The following is a 21338-nucleotide window of genomic DNA, read 5'->3' on the forward strand; positions in this document are numbered from 1 at the left end:
GGGAGGCCAAGGCGGGCAGATCACGAGGTCAGGAGCTCTAGACCATCCTGGCTAACACAGTGAAACCCCGTCTCTACTAAAAATACAAAAAAATTAGCCGGGCGTGGTGGCGGGCCCCTGTATTCCCAGCTACTCAGGAAGATGAGGCAGGAGAATGGTGTGAACCCGGGAGGCGGAGCTTGCAGTGAGCCGAGATTGCGCCACTGCACTCCAGCCTGGGCGACAGATCAAGACTCTGTCTCAAAAAAAAAATGTTAAGCTTCTTGGCTAGGCACGGCGGCTCACGCCTGTAATCCCAGCTCTTTGGAAGGCTAAGGCGGGCAGATCACTTGAGGACAGGAGTTCAAGACCAGCCTGACCAACATTGCAAAACCCTGTCTCTATTAAAAATACAAAAAATAAAATAAAAATTAGCCAGGTGTGGTGGCGCATGCCTGTAATCCCAAGAATCGCTTTAACCTGGGAAGCAGAGGTTGCAGTGAGCTGGTATCACGCCACTGCACTCCAGCCTGGGAGACAGAGAGAGACTGTCTTAAATTAAATTCAGCTTCCTGAATATAAGCTATTCTGTTAGACAGATACCTGGTTTTTTTGTTTGTTTGTTTGTTTTGTTTTTGAGATGGAGTCTCTGTCACCCAGGCTGGAGTGCAGTGGCCGGATCTCAGCTCACTGCAACCTCCGCCTCCTGGTTTCAAGCAATTCTCTTGCCTCAGCCTCCCAAGTAGCTGGGAATACAGGTGTGTGCCACCACACCCGGCTAATTTTTTGTATTTTCAGTAGAGACAAGGTTTCACCGTGTTGGCCAGGATGGTCTCGATCTCCTGACCTCGTGAGCCACTGTGCCCGGCCACCTGTATCCTGTTTTTTTGTTTTTTTTTTCCCAAGTATTTTGGTGTTTTTGATGTTATAACTCAGGCAAATAATTTAGGGACTACTTTCAAACTTCACCAACTTGAATTTCCAAGAATACCATTCTGAAGTTACCTAAAATTAAAATTGCAGTTTTTGTTGTTGTTGTTGTTTGTTCATTTGTTTTTGAGATGGAGTCTCGCTCTGTTGTCCAGGCATGAGTGCAGTGGCGAGATCTCAGCTCACCACAACCTCTACCTCCTGGGTTCAAGCGATTCTCCTGCCTCAGCCTCCTGAGTAGGTGTGATTACAGGCACGTGTCACCACACCTGGCTGATTTTTGTATTTTTAATAGAGACAGGGTTTCACCATGTTGGCCAGGCTGGTCTCGAACTCCTGACCTCATGATCCGCCCACTTCAGCCTCCCAAAGTGCTGAGATTACAGGTGTGAGCCACCGTGCCTGGCCTGATTTTTTTAAATAAATGGAGTTTTATTTCATTGGAATGAATACTAGTTCAAGCTTGACTAAATTTGTTACTGGATACTTTATAGTCTTACATTGTGACAAATAGATATGTGTGATTTATGACTAGAATAGCAATTATTTTATAGATGTACTGTATGTTTCCAAGCACTTTCTCTATGTCTATGGGGAACACCAGAAGGCATGGTTAGTCCTGGCATTTGAAGAATATATATTTATATTCTGAATTTGCACCAAGTTTTTTTTTGTGTTTTTTTGTTTTTTTTTTTTTTGTTTTTTGTTTTTGTTTTTGTTTGGTGTTTTTTTTGGTTTTTGTGACGGAGTTTTGCTCTTGTTGCCCAGACTGGAGTGCAATGGCGCGATCTCAGCTCACTGCAACCTCTGTTTTGAGGGTAAAAACTGCATGACACTGTATGAGTGATGAAATTGGCTTTTAGAATTGTAGAATTAAAATTGAAAGGAAAGTATGCTACATAAACCTGAGTCTGGATGCAGTGGCTACAAATAAATTCAAGTGTAAGAGTGTGACCAGAATAAGCTACCGTTTATAAAGAAGCACTTCACTAAACAAACTGAAACCCTGAGGAATTTTCGAATGATGAAGTAATGGGAACAATCATTTAATATGGAAGGAAGGAGCTAGTGCATGCCTCCTTCCTTGAATGTCTCATAAGATCAAATCGTGGAGATGGCTGAAACAGGGAAGATAATTTAGCGGCAACATAACAGATTACTATTTAGAGAGGCCAAACCCCTGAGAGCTGATTGCATTAGAGGGGGATTGGGGGCTAAGATTAGGACACAGGTGTGTTCAGAAACAGGCTGACACTTAGTTGTGTTTCCCACCCACTCCCACCCCCCACCAAGTTAACACATTTAGCTGTCCTGACACTTTGTAAACATTCCCATATCTGTCTTCAATCTTTTTTCTCTCTCTAAAGGTTTATCTCTTAGAAGCTTTGACTTTCCTTGGAGGAATCATTTCCACGTAATCTTTTTGCCTTATCTCTTTTTTTTTTTTTTTTTTTTTTTTGAGACAGTCTCTCTCTGTCACCCAGGCTGGAGTCCAGTGGCACGATGTTGGCTCACTGCATCCTCCGCTTTCTGGGTTCAAGCGATTCTCGTGCCTCAGCCTCCTGACTAGCTGGGATTGCAGGCATGCACCACCATGCCCAGTTCATTTTTGTATTGTTAATAGAGACGGGGTTTCACTGTGTTGCCCAGGCTGGTCTTGAACTCCTGACCTCAAGTAATCTGCCTGCCTCCACCTCCCAAATTACAGGTGTGAGCCACCACACCCAGCCCGCCTTATCTCTTATAAGCATGAGCAGCTCTGCTCCAGTTTACTCTCAAAATGCACACCTTGGGATTAATCTTTTCTTTTTATCAGTATGCAGTCAGTTGTCCTACCATCCCTCCATCACCCTGGTTCATCTTCAGTACTGCAGTTAATTATAGTATTAAATGCTTGTCTTCCACTAGAGCAAGTCTTTACTGCTGTGTCTCCAGCCTCTAACCCAGTTTCTGGCAGAAGTGGGTACCCAGTAAACACTTGCTGGATGATTGACAGCAAGAGGCTCCTTCCAGAGTCTGGCTGTGGCACAGCTGCAGCCAGAGGCAGATACGGGAGAATGGTAGAGAGAACTGGAGAGATACGCAGGGACTAGATCCCAAAGAGTCTTAAAGTCCTATGAAGGAACTTGTGCTGCACCCCGAGAATAGTAAGAGGCCATCAAAGAATCATTAATCTAAATCCATCCTTGGGTTGCACATCTCCCTTCTAGACTCTAGCTAGTTGATTTCTCAGTCTTAGCAAGAAAATTTAATCCATGTTCATAGAAACTCTATGTGGCACATAAAAAGCAAAGTATAATTGTAAGTATTATTTATGGTTACATATCCAGTAAGTTTCTAAAGACACTTCCAGAGAACTTTTTGTGCTTTATAAAGTAAATAATCTTGTATATTTAAAGGGTTAGTATGGATTTATATGTAACTGGAAAAATTTAAATATTTACATTTCCATACAGAAATAAGTATACTGAATTTGGGGATCTTGGTAAAAACAAAACCTATGGCATTTTTAGATTTCAAATTGAAAAGGCAATTGGTAGATATCTTATCTCTTCTCGGAAATTTGATAGTATATACCTGAAAATAAGCAGAAGTAATATAATAGGAACATTATACAAACACCTTTTATACTTAATTCTGCTTTTGAAGGAATTTAAAATGGAAATTGTTTTTAATTTCTATTTTATTGAACCAAAGAATTTAAAGTCCCATTCAAATAAAATAATACATAATGTTAAACTCGTATTATTTTTGAATAGCCAGCATTTTTGTGGTTTTCAAATGAACCATCCAAGAAATTATAGTATTTCTTCTCTTTTTAAGAAAGTGTACTTCTTCAGGTTATAAAAGTAATAAATACTTATCGTGGAACATTTAGAAAACAAACTTAAAATGCATCCAGTCTGATCTCTTTCTTCCCAATCTTTCATGTTAGTTTCACCATTTTTAAAAAACTGCCTTTTTTTTTTTTAATTAAAGGCAATTTTCTAACATGGTTTTCAATTTTTTTGCTGTAACCATTGCATCTCACTGCTTCCTATTGGATTCATTTTCCTTCTTACTGAAATAAATTCTTGAGTAGTTTCTCAGTGAGGATCTGTAAATAATAAACATAAGCTTTTGTCCAAAAATGCTTATGTTTTACACTTACTCTTCAATTGTAATCTAACTAGATATGTTAGGCAATTTTCTTAAAAAATTACAATCTTATATTTTGATATCTTGCTGATGAATTTAAAAGGTACAGATGATAACTTTTGCATCATTAAAAATAGTTGGCTTAGAAAGCTGTACTTTTCCTTCCTTAAAACAGTTTTTTAAATTTACTGTGCTGATATACCAAGTGAATTAATTTTCTAAATAAGTAAATGATTATGAGTCTTGCTATACTTAATATAAAACAAAATATCCTAAGATTGCTACTTAAATATACATGTACTAGTCAACTATTATGTTTTATAATATACTATACATGGTGGCATATATTTTCAAAAGCAGTGTTTTGAGTTATATTTTATTTTCTGAGACATGGTCTCACTCCGTTGCCCAGGCTGGAGTACAGTGGCGCAATCACAACTCACTGTGGCCTCGACCTCCCAGGCTCAAGTGATCCTACCACCTCAGCCTTCTGAGTAGCTAGGACTACAGGCACTGTGCCTGGCTAATATTTTTTTCTTAATTTTTTGTAGAGACAGGATCAGTTTAGATGGTGTCCTGCAGTAGTTCTAGAGCAGTGCTGTCTAATAGAGGTTTCTGTGATGATAGAAATGTTCTCTCTCTGTGCTGTTCAGTAAACCTTGAGTGTTGATGTATTCTCTCTTTATTTACCTTTATCTTTTATCAGCTGAGTAGACATTTTGAATTAATAACTTGATTGATTTTAGAACATGTAATTTAAGATGATTTATTTTTACATGAAGATTTTTTTTCCCCAGAAATTTAAGGCTGATTAGCTTCTTGGTTTTAGTGGTTAAGATTTGCCTATATAATAAGCGGGTGAAAAGTACATTGTGGCATTATAATGAGTTAGTTTGTATATTTAGCTTGTGTACTGGTTTCTGCATTATAGTCACGTATATTCAGTGCATTTTTAAAGTATTAAGGCTAGTGTATCCTCTGAGGTTACCTTTTTATATATTAGTTTTCACTGAATAAGAATTATAGAAATAATAACTCTTCATATTTCACTCTGCTAAACAAGAGTGTTAATAATGCCTTATATATTTTTTTCAGATTGCAAATAGAAGAGTCTTCCAAACCTGTGAGGCTGTCACAACAGCTGGACAAAGTTGTAACAACCAATTACAAACCTGTTGCTAATCATCAATACAATGTAAGTCTTCTGCTTGTCTCTTTTCATTCTTTTATATCTTCATTCTTTTCTGTATCGTAGAGTCTTAGGTTTCCAAAGAACCTGAGAATTTACGCACCTTGCCATCAGGTGCTTGAATTACAGTACCTGATCTGGACTTAGTAAGGAATATGACAATTTGCTAAAAGTATAGAAAAGATATTCACTCTACATTGCAAGTTATATCATGACAAAAAGAAGGCAACCACTGTTTAAACTACCCTTGATAAATTTTTACAAAGAAGTAAAACCCTTCAATTCTCAATGTTGCTGATGTTTTAAATTACAGTGTACTAACTAAATATTAGTTTTACTATTTTTAAAAATTATTCTATACCTTTGTGATGAACCATAAGAAAGTTTTTAATGTGTTAACAAGAAATTTTAAAGGTCATGGAACAGCGGTAATTTTTCTCATTGATTATTAAGATCACTTTGCCTGGTTTCAGCTTTCATAGGCATTTTAAATGTCTCATACTACCATGCAAAGTGAGGACCATCTGTACAGTAGTACTCCCTTGTCCACGGTTTCAAAACTTTATGCAGTTTCAGTGACCCACAGTCAACTACAGTCAAAAATATTGAATGGAAAATTCCAGATATAAACAATTCAAAAGTTGTAAGTTGTGCAACCTTCTGAGTAGTATGATGAAACCTAGCACCATCTTGCTGCATCCCATCCATGATGTGAGTCATTCCTTTGTCCATTATATCCACATTGTATATGCTACCCACCCATTAGTCACTTAGTAGCCCTCTTGGTTAACAGATCTATCGACACATGATAAAAAGAAAGAAGAGGCTGGGCGCGGTGGCTCATGCCTGTAATCCCAGCACTTTGGGAGGCCGAGAGGCAGGCGGATCACAAGGTCAGGAGATCGAGACCATCCTGGCTAACACAGTGAACCCGGTCTCTACTAAAAATACAAAAATTAGCCGGGCGTGGCGGCGTGTGCCTGTAGTCCCAGCTGCTGGGGAGGCTGAGGCAGGAGAATGGGAGGCAGAGCTTGCAGTGAGCCGAGATCACGCCACTGCACTCCAACCTGGGTGACAGAGCGAGACTGTCTCAAAAAAAAAAAAAAAAAAAAAAAGAAGAGTGAGTACAGAACACCAAGATATTTTGAGAGAGTGAGAGAGAGAGAGACCACATTCACAGGCTCTTATTACTGTATATTGTTATGGTTATTCTATTTTATTATGGGTTATTTTTGTTAATCTCTTACTGTGCCTAATTTATAAATTAAACTTTATCATAGATATGTATGTATAGGAAAAACCATAATATATAGAGTTTGGTACTATCCACAATTTCAGGCACCAAGTGGGGCAGGGAGGTGTCTTGCAACGTATCTCCTGCCAATAAGGGGAAAGTATTGTATATTTATATTTCAAGACATTTTTTATTGTTGTGTATCTTATATGTACTATATGTATTATACAATATACACATTTATTGCATACATATTATGTATACTTTGTGCCCGGTATTGGTCTGCGTGCTTCGTAAGTAATGACACTTAATCTTCATACCAACCCTATGAAGAAACTACAACAGATAAGGTAATAGGCAGAGAGACTGGCTTACCTGAGGTGGTGCAGCCAGTAATTTATCAATCCAGGTGTTGAACTCAGGTAGTCTAGCTTAGGAGCCCTACTGCTAACCACTGTTTATGTTGCTGCTGGTGATTAGCAGTTGCTAAAAGAGCTAAGGGTTTTGGGTTTTGAAATATCTGTAATGTAATAAGTGTGATGGTTTCCTGAAAATAAAATACCCAAGTTAAGTCAAATAGCAATTAACAGTTGGGATTTTGTATCCCACTTCGTTGTTTAAGATTACCTTTGATACTGAGTTTAGGAAGAAAATTTTCTTTAAGACTAGCCTTGGCGGGGCGCAGTGGCTCACGCCTGTAATCCCAGCACTTTGAGAGGCCAAGGCAGGTGGATCACCTGAGGTCAGGAGTTCAAGACCAGCCTGGCCAACATGGTGAAACCCCATCTCTACTAAAAATACAAAAATTAGCCAGGAGTGGTGGCAGGCACCTTTAATTCCAGCCACTCGGGAGGCTGAGGCAGGAGAATCGCCTGAACCCAGGAGGCAGAAGTTGCAGTGAGCGGAGATCACACCATGGCACTCCAGCCTGGGGGACAAGAGTGAGACTTTGTCTCAAAAAAAAAAAAAAAAAAGACTAACCTTTAGTATCAACATTTATTAAGTGACACAGGATAGCATCTACCAAACTACTACTTTATGATATTTGAATGGTTATTTTATATGAAAGTAGCAAATGTCACTAGGGCTAAGTAGATATCTTAAATGAGTGGAACAATGAAATTTAAGAAAGTCAGTGTTAGAGACTGTGTGAACTGGAGTGCACATGACCCATATAAATACATTCACATTTTGAAATTGCTACGCTATGTGAGTTAAACAAACCAGGTAAAAGTTCAACTGCATCCAGCCAAGCTTTGATTTTACAGCCTCTGGTTATGCTTTAGGAGGAAAGTAAACTAAAGAAAAGGACAGGTAAGGTTTCAGATGATCCAAAAGAGGTATTTTTCTGTTGTCTTCTGACTTAGATAAATAGATTAAAGTCCACGTCTTTGTCCTCTTCCATTGTAGTCTTTTCTACTCTTGGATGGGAATACGTACAGTTTTCTGGAGCTACGTGTAGAGATTCTATTCTACTTTGTAAAACAGTATAGATCTTAGTTGTTTTTTGCCTTTCTTCCTCATTGGTGTGCTGCTCCTGTAGCTCCTGACTCAGCTTTTTTATCCTTTTATGGGCCAGGCTTCTCTGTGGTTTCTACCCTTGTGTATGTTTTTATTACAGTGGGTATAAGAAAGACCGCACTTTCATAGGCTGTAAGAGTTATTACCTTTCTGGAGGGAAGTTTGGTAATTTATGTCAAATGCACTATAAAAGGATATATCCTTTGACCTAGCAGTTTTGTGTCTAGGAATTTATTATAGTGAGACCAGTGCTCAATGATATATATACAGTAATGTTTCTCTCTATTATTTAAGATAGGAAAAGATTGGAAAAAAGTGTCCCAAATTGAGGATTCATTAAATAAATATTTTAAGTCATTATTTTTGGATGGTAGGATCTACAGTGATTTTATCCTAATTTTCTTTTTTATAAAATCTTTTCCAATTGTTGAAATTGTCACAGTGAGCACGTATTGCCTGAATTGTTGGTAAGCAATAAAGTTATGTTGGGAAGGGGAAGATTGGAAAGGAAAGAAAGCCAGGGAAGAAAGCCATGATAGTACCCTACTGATTGTCTAAGATTTACCTTCTTTAAACAAGTACTTTTTAAATATCCACTTCGTGTCTTAGATACATAACCCTAGTGAATAAAGTAAGTACAAACATGTTGTATTCTGAACTCCTTAGTATATAAAGCTATAGCACCCTCTATAAAGATAATTAACATTAAGTGACATTTTAGTTCAAGATATCAACCTTTGTTAAGGTTGTCATAGTGAAAATGAGTTATTATAGTAATGAATCTTTTATTAAGATTTTTACATACAAACAAAGATTGACTATAATCTACCACATTGCATTTGAATGTTTAATCATTATTTCTTTTGGGAGTAAACCAGGATAGGCACCTGCATAGCTTTAAAAAACATATTCAGTATTGTAGTGTAATACCAACTATAGAAAGAGTATAACATTTTTGTTATTTATTAGAAGAGGACATTGACTTTTAAAAGATTGAGAAACATAAACGAACACAGGTCAGCAAGAATGATTTAGAGGAAACATAATGACTTTTAATAAAAAATTTTAACTTGATATAATGTTGAAATGTTTTGAAAGTCTTGCCAGATAAAGTTATATAAACATGAAGCTCAGTGTTTCATTCTAACAGTTGAGCTTCTTTGAATGCAATTTTCAGAATAAAAATAAAAATAAAAATTTGTACAAAAAAGTGAAAGAGGGACTGGGAAATTGCATATGTATTTGAAAAACAATGTTCCTACATTTGGTCAGAAAGAAACTACCTTGCATTTACCCACAGCTTTTTCACCCACCTATGGCAAATAGATGAATTTACCTGTATATATATACAGAAAATATTCAATTTTGTTCTTGGAGCTATTCTAAGAATTAAATTCAGATTTATCTTTTTAGTTCACAAACTATCTGGGTATAATGTCTATCATACTTGTCATTCAGAAACCATCTACTGGGCCAAAAAGAATTATATGATTATTTTTATCTCTTAGAATACTCCATTGAAATCGCACCCCTGAAAACCATCTTCTTACTAGGATATGACATGTCAGGTTTTTTTTCCCTAAGTGGCATTTCCTATACCTTAAATCTTCATTAAGTATCTGAAACTTGAATCAGTTCACATAGGTCAGCATTTTCCACAGTAAATTTTTTGTAACATTAACTAGGTGAGAAGGTCATGTAAAAAGGATTCTGTGTTTAAAAAACTTGTAGTTTCTGATTATATCCTCCTCTTAAATTGACACTTCACTTTAATATACTCAAGATTAGGAAGCTTTAGGAATTTGTTTAATCCTGCATTTACAAACATTTGAACATCAAATTTCCCCCATTTTTTGAAGTAGTGAAAGCAGACATTGGGAAATAACGGAGATGTCAAAGTATGGTTTATAAGAGGGCCCACTGGGTGGGGGGGAAAGTTATTATATTTATATTATTATAAAACTTATATTTATCTTGTTTGGCACCTAATAAAGGAAAGAAACTGAGCTTTAGAAATACTATGTAGATTGACCCTGGCATCTTTTTGCAGCCCCTGTGCTAGTCGGTCATTTTTCAGCAGAAGAGCGGAAATGGGACAGGACAGAGGGGTTCAGCGTTGTGCCTTCATGTTTTCATTTGCTTTCAGCTTTTTAGCATTGGTGCTCAATTCAGAGATTTACAGATTATAGTATCTATTATTAACTAAACTCAGTCTCAACAAATGATTTCTGCAGAGAAACTGTCAATTAGAGATAATACTAATAAACCAAGCATATGTGAACAAGAAAGTGAAAAAACTGAACATCTCTTGCTTCTAAAAATGGTTTATCAGTCAATCTTTGAGGTGACAAATAGTGATGACGTATTCAGATCTGAAAAGAACTTGGCCCTTCCAAAAAGGAAATTATCAGTATCATTTTAAATATGGCTTGTCATGCCCTGTCTTTAATGATGACTCAGTTAGTGTGTATGGTGGAATCAAAAACAACTCTAGATATTCCAAGCAGAAAAGAATGTAATGTAGGGAGTTGGTTACAAATGATTTAGGAATACCAAATGGATGGGCTGGAGTTGCAAAAGGGAGAAGAGATCAGGAAGCTGCTGGGGAGGTGCTCCTGCAATACAAAAAAAAAGAAGAAAAATCTGCCTCCCTCCCACTTTCATTCTCCTATTGGCAGAACCCCAGCTGGAAACCCGCTAGCAAGGGAATCTTGGAAATGTAGCCTGCAGACCTCTTGCCGCCCTGCCTTTACCACCAAGGCTAGAGTTGAAGACTTGTTGCAAAATAACTGGCAAAGTGGCCCTTGACCTTTGTGAGTGTTGTACCTTGTTATATTAGCTTAGCTATTGCTGATACAAAGCTATCACGATGTGCAATGTATTTAAAAACTAAGCATACAGAACATGAAGACAAATCACTGTATTTTGAGAGCAAAACGAAAAGGTATTTTGTAGTTTTGACAAAACTTACTCTTAAAATTATGTATATTCTTTCATCCCTTTAAAATTTTTTATCTTGTGTATGCTTATATCTATTTATAAATACAGTAGTACGTTTGTCCAGTTTATAAAGAGATATATGCATAGTTCATGCTTTAAATTTTTTACTCACAAAGGTGTATAATCAAAGTATAGAGTCAGCTGATGCGTAACTCCCTCCAACTTTGAATCCAAGTAAGGGTGACTCTGTATGTGTGTTCTGGTTGACTTTGTGAACATCGTATCTAGCCTATGTAAATTTCATAGCATTCTTTTATGCATTTCATGGCCTCTTATAAACTTTCTCATAAGGAATTCCTTTTCTTCTCATAAGGAATCATGTCCTCTGTTGTCTAGACATTTGTTTTTGGTGTTGCTGTATACTAAAATCACCTGGGAAGCTTTTATTTTTATTTATTTATTTATTTTTAATTTTTTATTATTATTATAAGTTTTAGGGTACATGTGCACAATGTGCAGGTTAGTTACATATGTATACATGTGCCATGCTGGTGTGGGAAGCTTTTAAAGAAGAAAAATAGGCCGGGTGCGGTGGCTCACACCTGTAATCCCAGCACTTTGGGAGGCCGAGGCAGGTGGATTACCTGAGGTCAGAAGTTCGAGACCAGCCTGACCAACCTGGTAAAACCCCGTCTCTACTAAAAATACAAAATTAGCTGGGTATTGTGGCACATGCCTGTAATCCCAGCTGCTTGGGAGGCTGAGGCAGGAGTATTGCTTGAACCCGGGAGGCAGAGGTTGCAGTGAGCCAAGGTCGTGCCACTGCACTCCAGTCTGGGCAATAAGAACGAAACTCCATCTCAAAAAAAAAAAAAAAACAGAAAAATACCCTCAGAAAACTGATTTGGTTAATCTAATGGGGAGGCCAGCCATCTTAAGTTTTTAAGCTTCTTGGGTAATTCTAGTATGCAGCCACTGAACCAAAGAGGTGATAATTTTTTATAGTTCTGCCATCTCCTGTTGAGCGTGGGGTGTTCAGTAATGGTACTTAGAAGGAAACCTCTTTCTAGCACACCTAGAACTTTTTGTGTGTGTGTGTGTGTGTGAGACGGAGTCTCGCCCTGTTGCCCAGGCTGGAGTGCAGTGGCACAATCTCGGCTCACTGCAAGCTCCACCTCCCGGATTCATGCCATTTTCCTGCTTCAGCCTCCCAAGTAGCTGGGACTACAGGCTCCCACCACCACGCCCTGCCAATTTTTTTGTATTTTTAGTAGAAATGGGGTTTCACCATGTTAGCCAGGATGGTCTTGATCTCCTGACCTCGTGATCCGCCCATCTCGGCCTCCCAAAGTGTTGGGATTACAGGCGTGAGCCACCATGCCCAGCCAAACCTAGAACTTTTAAAAAGAATTAATATTTATTATTTTTGTTAGAATTTCTGCCCCACAGTTTGAAAAAATAAGTTTTCTCTCTCTCATTTTTTTTTTTTTTTCTTATTTCTGGTAAAAGCTCTTGGCCAGAAAGAACTCGAAAACCTTAACTGTGTTCAGATGGGTAATAGAGAGAAAAGCTTACTTAGTAAACTGGTTGTTGAGGTAAACCCCCAGGAACTAGAAAGGAAATTCATTTTTATGCATATATGCTCTATTTCCTTCAGTGTGGCAGCCGACTGTGTTAGTCTGCAGAACTAAGATTTGGGGTTTGAGTGGTTGATCTTTTAAAGTTCTATGCATAAATTTGAATTTTCCTAAATAAAAAGGATGTTTGTAGGACTATATCATGAGGGTTTTTCAGTAATGTTTGCCTGTTATAATATATAGTATAAGTATACTACATGCTTTGTCCATTTGAATTTGCACACAAAGGACTGCCCAATTCTAAAGAAATAGACTAATAGAAGCATTAGTTGAGGGGAGGGGGAATAATATCTCATAAGGATTTAACATGCAGAACCGTGATATTCAAAGCTGTCATGCCCACTTCAAAAGTTAAAAGCCTTTACAAAGACTGCCTTGACAAAACAAAGTATTTCTGCAAACAGTAATCTAGAAGTTTATAGATGTCTGTATTATAAATTTTAATTGGTAGTGGATGGCATTTATAATTTTAGTCAATGATTACAGTTTCAGTAATGATGGTTGAACATATATATACCACATCCACAAAGGATTTTCAACATTTGGTTGCATTTTAGTCAAGAATAGGCTGGGCGTGGTGGCTCACGCCTGTAATCCCAGCACTTTCGGAGGCTGAGGCAGGTGGATCACTTGAGTTTGAGACCAGCCTTGAGTTTGAGACCAGCCTGGGCAGTATAGCCAGACCTATCTCTTCAAAAAAAATTTAAAAATTGGCTGAGTATGGTGGTATGCCCCTGTAGTTCCTGGAGTTCGAGACCAGCCTGGCCAACGTGGTGAAACCCTGTCTCTAATAAAAATACAAAAATTAGCCAGGCATGGTTGCACACGCCTGTAATCTCAGCTATTCAAGAGGCTGTGGCAGGAGAATCACTTGAACACGGGAGACGGAGGCTGCAGTGAGGTGAGATTGCGCCACTGCACTCCAGCCTAAGCAATAGAGTGAGACCCCATCTCAAAAAAAAAAAAGGTTTGGGGGCCGGGTGCAGTGGCTCAAGCCAATAATCCCAGCACTTTGGGAAGCCGCAGTGGGCAGATCATGAGATCAGGAGATCAGGACCATCCTGGCTAACACGGTGAAACCCTTTCTCTACTAAAAATACAAAAAATTAGCTGGGTGTGGTGGCACGCGCCTGTAGTCCCAGCTACTCGGGAGGCTGAGGCAGGAGAATCACTTGAACCCGGAAGGCGGAGGTTGCAGTGAGCCGAGATAGCATCACTGTACTCCAGCCTGGGCGACACAGCAAGATTCCATCTCAAAAAAAAAACCAAAAAAAAGAATAATTTGTGCTCTGTTGTGAAAATTAATTGTATATGATGGATTTTTTGGTAAAAATTTGTAACTGAAGACTAAAGTACTTTCTGAATTGACATTTATTTCTATATAGTCAGTTGCGCAGTGATCTGTGATCATTGGATAGAAGATTGGTAATTAAAATTCACACAATATAAAAGCTGTTTCTACTCCAGTCTTACTAAGATTTGTAGTGGCTGCCAACAAGTTAGATATCTGACTGCTTTAATATCATTTCCTTACAGTGCCTGAGCTCCACTGAGAAACAGAATGCCCAAAAGGCAAAGAGCTAAAAAGAGAAGAAATAACATTATCTCAAAACTGTAATTTTCTCCTAAATAGAATAGTTCATATCATTGGTAGTTTATTTGTACAGTTAATTTTATTCGTAGTGTCAAGTTGTGAATATGGTATTAAGATTACCATTTCTGCACTGTTTAGTTTTAAAAAATTACCTCAGTGACCTTGGTTTTGTCCTAACTATAAGTTATTAATAACTTAATGGCCATGGAAATTATTTAAATCCCCTTCGATAATTACACATACACTGGAACTACTTATCTGATACCACAGAGCAGAATTTGGATTATGAGCCTGTCTTAGACATTATCAAAAAAAAAAAAAATTTAACTGGCTGGGTGCAGTGGCTCATGCCTGTAATTCCAGCACTTTAGGATGTCAAGGTTAGAAGATCACTTGAGGCCAGGAGTTTGAGACCAACCTCAGCAGTATAGCCAGACCCTATCTCTTCAAAAAAATTTTAAAAATTGCGTGGGTATGGTGTCATGCCCCTGTAGTTCCAGCTACTTGGGAGGCTGAGGTAGGAGAATAATTTGATCCCAGGAGGTTGAGACTGCAATGAGCTATGATCACACCACTGCACTCTAGTCTGAGCGACAGAATGAGATCCCATCTCTAAAATTAGTTAACTAATTAAAATAAAACAATAATATTTTTGTAGTACAGTATTGGTTAAATCTTTAATTTATTTTTGAGACGGTGTCTCACTCCGTTGCCCAGGCTGGAGTGCATTGGTGTATTCTCAGCTCACTGCAGCCCCTGCCTCCTGGGCTCAAGTGACCCTCCCACCTCAGCCTCCCAAGGAGCTGGGACTATAGGTGAGTACCACCACGCCCAGCTAATTTTTGTAATTTTTGTAGAGGCTGGGTTTTGCCATGTTGCCCAGGCTGGTCTTGAACTCCTAAGCTCAAGCGATCCACCCACCCCAGCCTCCCAAAGTGCTGAGATAACAGGTGTGAGCCACTGCGCCCGGCCTAATCTTTATTTTGTTATTTATTTATTTATTGTCTTAGAATCTCACTCTGTTGCCTAGGCTAGAGTGCATGAGTGGCATGATCATAGCTCACTGCAGCCTCAACTTCTTGGGCTCAAGTAATCCTCCTGCCTTAGCCTCCTGAGTGGCTGGGACTACAGGCTCGTTCATGGCTAATTTTGTAGAGATGGGTCTCACTTTATTGCCCAGACTGGTCTCAAACTCTTGGTCTCAAGTGATCCTCCCACCTTGGCCTCCCAGAGCACTGGGATTACAGGTGTGAGCCACCATGTGTGGCCATAAATTTTGTTTTAAAACAATCTTCTATAAATTATCCCATAGTTATACAGTCCCTGAGTACATTAAAGAGATGTTCTGTTTTTATTTTTAAATAAATTTAAATAAATGTAGGATTAAATTTAAAGTACTTAAATTTCTCTAGTGAGGAATGTTTCTGTTTTGTTCTTGCTATCATTATTTTGTATGTCTGGGTTTTCAGACTAAATTTTTTTTTTTTGAGACGGAGTCTCACTCTGTCACCCAGGCTGGAGTGCAGTGGCGCGATCTCAGCTCACTGCAAGCTCCGCCTCCCAGGTTCACACCATTCTCCTGCCTCAGCCTCTCGAGTAGCTGAGACTACAGGCGCCTGCCACCATACCCGGCTAATCTTTTGTATTTTTAGTAGAGACGGGATTTCACCACGTTAGCCAGGATGGTCTCGATCTCCTGACCTCGTGATCTTCCCGCCTTGGCCTCCCCAAGTGCTGGGATTATGGGTGTGAGCCACCGCACCCGGCTTACAGACTACATTTTTTAAGAGTTTTTGTTTACTACAGATTGTATAGTCAGGGTACCTTGAAACTGTGCTTCCAGGTGGCTATCCTCAAGCTTTGGGCTCGAATAAACTATATAGTTAATTTTATTTTCTGAATCTCATTACTTAAGATTGACATATGCCTGTCAGGGACAATAACTACCATGGTTTCCAGTGGTTTGATGAAACCAAACGCCATGCATCTGAGGTTTTATGTTGTTGGAGCATTCATTGCATCCCTGGGGGTTGCAGCTCTCTGTAAGTTTGCTGTGCTGAACCAAGAAATAAGGCATATGCAGATTTCTTCCGAAATTAGGATTCCATGAAAGATATTGAGGAGATGAGGAAGGCTGGTATCTTTCAGAGTGCAAAGTGGTTTGGGAATATAAAGAATTTGCTTGGATTGAATCACATGGAAGTTCATCACTGACTTGTGTTCGTGAACTATGAAACATGAATGTCTAGGCTGAGAAAGAGTTCGTCTTGATAAGTAAACAATTAACAAATACTTTGGGCAGGAAAAAAAAAAAAAAAACAGTTTTTGTTCACTAGGCAAATGTAGAGGTAGGCTGCAGTGCCCCCAGGAACTGAACCAGTGATATACATGTTAACACAGAAAGATAAGCATATATTTTTAGTCTGTTTTTCTGATTTTAAAGAGAAAGCACCAATATTAACTTCAATTTGAGATTGAAACATCTAAACCAAGAATTTTTTTTTTTTTTGAGACAGAGTCACTCTGTTGCTGAGACTGGAGTGTAGTGGCACGATCTTGGCTCACTGCAACCTCTGTCTCCTGGCTTCAAGCAATTCTGCTGCCTCAGCCTCCCTAGTAGCTGGGAATACAGGTGTGTGCCACCACGCCCAGCTAATTTTTTTGTATTTTTAGCAGTGACTTGGCCGTGCTGGTCTTGAACTCCTGACCTCAAATGATCCACCCACTTTGTCCTCCCAAAGTTGCTGGGATTACAGGCGTGAGCCACTGCGCCTGGCCCCATGATTTTTTGAAAAATCTGGGTAGAATTCAGTAATTTTCTTACTACTCATTAATGTTACTAATTACAACTTAATCTGACCCTTACTCTTATCCCTAGTGTTGATTTTAAAGTTCTTTTCTAATTTATTAATTTTTACCTTTGATTCAGGTCGTCTTGCATCTGACACATACGTGACTCTGGGTTGGGACAACTTGATAACAACACTTAAGTTTTCTCTCCACAGCCAACTAGAATGTGTGCCCTCTGTAAAGTAGGTCATCTTACTTTACCAGTGGGCTTATTTGAAAACATTTTTCATGTTAAGCTTCCTAGCTTCTCCAGTCATTTTACACAAGAAACAACCTACTGAAGGTGGAAACTGAGTATACCATCACTTCTCTTTGCTATTTCCTGAATTTAACTTGAGACTGAGGCCAGGCGTGGTGTCTAACACCTGTAATCCCAGCACTTTGGGAGGCTGAGTCGGGCGGATCATGAGGTTAGGAGTTCGAGACCAGCCTAGCCAACATAGTGAAACCCTGTCTTTACTAAAAATACAAAAATTAGCCGGGCATGGTGGTGTGCACCTGTAATCCCAGCTACTTGGGAGGCTGAGGCAGGAGAATCACTTGAACCCAAGAGGTGGAGGTTGTGGTGAGCCGAGATTGCACCACTGCACTCCAGCCTGGGCAACAAAGTGAGACACCATCTCAAAAAAAAAAAAAAAAAATTTGAGACTGGCTGGATTTCAGTCTTCCCTAACAATACAATCTGTGTCATTCATTTGCATTTTTTTTTAGCATGGTGATCTTGTCCTAGGTAGCTCTTTGTCCATTACTGCATTTAAAACGCTCAAGGCCCTCCCCTCTCTAATCATTTTAATCCATTTAAAGCCATTTTAGAAAGAAAAAGCTGTCTTACTCTCTCCATATCTTAGCGCAGTGCCTAGCATATAGTCATGCTTAATCTGCTGAAGCTCAGTGGAGTTTGAGTTTTACTCCCATTTCGTACATATCAAAAAATGAAGATGATTGAGTCCTTTCCCTTTGTCTCACTCCCAACTTTATTTAATTGAAAAGTAGATACTCAAGGTTGTGAGAGTTACCTTTTACCACTAATTTGACAGTCTCTCATAAGTCATATTTTTAGTTTTAATATCAATAAATGAATAGAAACTAAATTTTATCCTTTTATAACAAATCTTTATTGTTAAAATAGAGTAAGCCTAACTACCTGAGGCTATTTGTGGAATAATTTATTTGTAAATTTTTAAATGTATCCCATTGTTTTCGAAGCTAGTCCCCAGATTATAATTATTCCAGCTGACGCACAGGACATTCTTCTCTGGCAGTTTCCACCCAACCTACTGATGCTTTCTTCACCAGGTTGGCCCCTTCAACAAGTTTTTGATGGTTTATACAAGTGAAGTGTTCCTAAAAAGAAACAAACAAATATCTCAGTTAACTAAGTAATAGAACAGAACTTGCATATTTTTAGTAAAAAGGGTGATGTTTTACAATTGAACAGTCCCAGGATGGTAACAGTAGGAGGGAACTTCTTCATTGGGTTAGTGCCACTGCTTTTTAAGCTGGCATGCATGGAGGTACACAAAACTGCAGGATAAACATAACACATGGTCCTGAAGTGTCATTTTTATTTAGATAGTAGATACTGTATTTTTTATTTCATGTTAAAAAATAAAGATGTATTATACAGGTGAATTTAGAGGTCACATGAAGTTTTAAATGTGAATTTCAGAAAAATGGTTTGCTTGTGTCTGAGGTGGTAAGTATATACTTACCCCTTTCTCTTGTTAAACTAACTTTATTGTATGGGAAGAGAAACAGGTTCAAGGAGGTTGCACAGGGTCAGGATGAGAAAAGGTCCATGTCCTTTCCTTTTTACCAATGCTTCCCAAACTTTTCACTCCATAAAGAACCTGTTCTATAATCTGCCTGCCTCCAAGAACCCCACGTTTGAAAGATGTTACCTATGAAACTGCATCTGTTAGATAAACCGTTTTACTGTTAATCAAAAACAAAAGCACTGCAAGTTAGAGTTTTCGATCAACACAAGATAACCAGTTAACCACACTGAATTGATACAGTTTTGGCAAAAGGCCTTTTGGGGGGGAAATGGACACATTATGCATTACATAAAGCTTTTGGGGATAATGAAAGTGACTGGAATTATTACTAACTTAGAGCCTTAAGATATGGGGACCCCAGGAGTAACAGGTCCCAGGTTCTGAACTACTGTTCAGAGGCCTGCTGCCTCGAAACTTACAATCTAGTCGTTAATGGATGACTCAAAAGAGAATGCTTGGGCAAGCGCGGTGGCTCACACCTGTTATCCCGACACTTTGGGAGGCTGAGGCGGGTGGATCACCTGAGGTCAGGAGTTCCAGGCCAGCCTGGCCAACATGGTGAAACCCCGTCTCTACCAAAAATACAAAAAATTAGCCAGGCGTGGTGGTGGGCACCTGTAATCCCAGCTACTCGAGAGGCTGAGGCAGGAGAATCGCTTGAACCCAGGAGGTGGAGGTTGCAGTGAGCTGAGATCATGCCACTGCACTCCAGCCTGGGCAACAAGAACAAAACTCTGTCTCAAAAAAAAAAAGAGAATGCCTGTGTTTCAGAGTGAGCATGTTGAATTGATGCTTTTATTTCCTTTGCTGTTTGCATATAGATTGAATATGAAAGGAAAAAGAAAGAAGACGGAAAGCGAGCTCGAGCTGATAAACAACATGTTTTAGACATGCTATTTTCAGCCTTTGAGAAACATCAATACTATAATCTTAAGGACTTGGTGGACATCACAAAACAACCTGTGGTAAGTATATGTTCATACTGATCCTTTGAATATGCCCTCCTTCATTAACACGACATTACTGAAAGTGTGTCATACATGATTTAGTTCACATTTACCTATGCTAATGACTAATTTTATGACAACACTCAGAAAAGATGTCTTAATGCAGCCATTTTTTGGTAACATCAGCTTTTATTTTACATTTTAGTACTCTGAATAATTATTTATGAAGAAAAGAAATTATCCTCATGTTCATTTATTCTTGACATTAAGCCTGAAATCTGTTGATACCATTTCTGGTCTTTATTTTGTTTCCCTATCTTCCTCTGAAAAAGCTTAACTCCTTCCCTTTTTTTGGAAAACATGCCTCATAGAAAAATCGCATTCGTTAAAGAATTATACTGTTTTGTCATTGTGGGAGGGTTTATCCCTGTCTTGTGAATTGTTCTCTGTGGACTTTTTTTTTTTTTTTTTTAATTAGAATCTGTGTAGGTCCTTTTAAACCTGAGCTGAACTGCACTTTCAAATTATGCTTGCAGAGATTGTGATTAGGTTGGCCTGTTCCCCATTTTTAAGGACAAATTTAACAAATTCGTATTTTAGAAAGTTTATCTTTGTTTTATAAATAGTCATTTTTATCTCTTCTCTAGGCTTTTGTGCATTTACTAGTAATTTGCATTAATAATCCATTTAAAATGATGGTAACAATAAGAAATCCAAATTCTTTTTCTAGTCTTTGAGTCACATTGTTTTCCATTTAACTTTCTCCACCATATGTCACCAAAGTATCAGATTGAGTATTTACTTATAGGTTTAAGAAAATTGAATGGAAACCCTTTTATCTCATTTCCTTTACTATTTTGTCTACTCTGCCGGTATACTCAAGAATATGTTGATTCTTGCTGCTCCATTTATTGGATTCAGAATATGTAACAATAACCAATTTTAAAAAACATCTTAACATAACCAAATAACCTATTTGTGAAAGGACTTGATTTTTTTTTATTTATACAAAGCTTTAGGAAATGATTTATGAAATTTTAATGTTCATAATACAGTTTCTCCTGCAGAGATTTCTTTACTATTATATATCAACCCTTAACTTTTTGTTAAGAAATTAATTTAAATTCCAAAAGATTTACTTTTTAATAAGAAGAAAGTGCTCATGGTGCAGTATTATCAATTCATCCCAATGACTTCACTCCCTTTGGCATCAAAGCCTTAGAAACAGCATTCTAAGCTAGATTAAAATTTTTTTTGAAATAGAATAACTCATTAGCTAAGCTGTGTTTCTTCTGGTTTTAATGAAATTTATCTTTGTATTTATATATATAAATATATCTGTATGAAAAGACCATTCCAGAAACTCTGAAAACAGACAGGAGATTCTCATGGAATTAAACACAGAAAATTAGATATGGAAAATAATCACTTGTAGAGGGGCATTCAGATGATACTAGGGAAAGCAGTTTCTTTGCCTTCACGTGGGATATAAGGTTTGTTCATTTTGCATCAAAGAACAAGGATTACTAGTGTGTCTTTTGGTTTTGGTTCTTAAGATATTTTTTATATGGTAGTATTCAGTGAATCTCTTACAACAGAGC

The 21338-nt window shown here is 38.1% G+C and overlaps 1 protein-coding gene across 3 annotated transcripts in view; it reads left to right on the forward strand.

Moving 5' to 3' along the window:
• The window catches only part of GTF2F2 (general transcription factor IIF subunit 2), a 239318-nt gene that overhangs the window by 202796 nt on the left and 15184 nt on the right, over positions 1-21338 (forward strand). For all 3 annotated transcript variants that reach the window (XM_054446661.1, XM_054446658.1, XM_054446660.1), the window contains 2 exons: positions 5143-5242; positions 19612-19755. In XM_054446661.1, coding sequence (XP_054302636.1) covers positions 5143-5242; positions 19612-19755 — 244 coding nt within the window. The remainder of the gene's footprint in view (positions 1-5142; positions 5243-19611; positions 19756-21338) is intronic.

The sequence above is a fragment of the Pongo pygmaeus genome, chromosome 14 (assembly GCF_028885625.2).
Source record: "Pongo pygmaeus isolate AG05252 chromosome 14, NHGRI_mPonPyg2-v2.0_pri, whole genome shotgun sequence".
Classification (NCBI taxonomy): Eukaryota; Metazoa; Chordata; class Mammalia; order Primates; family Hominidae; genus Pongo; species Pongo pygmaeus.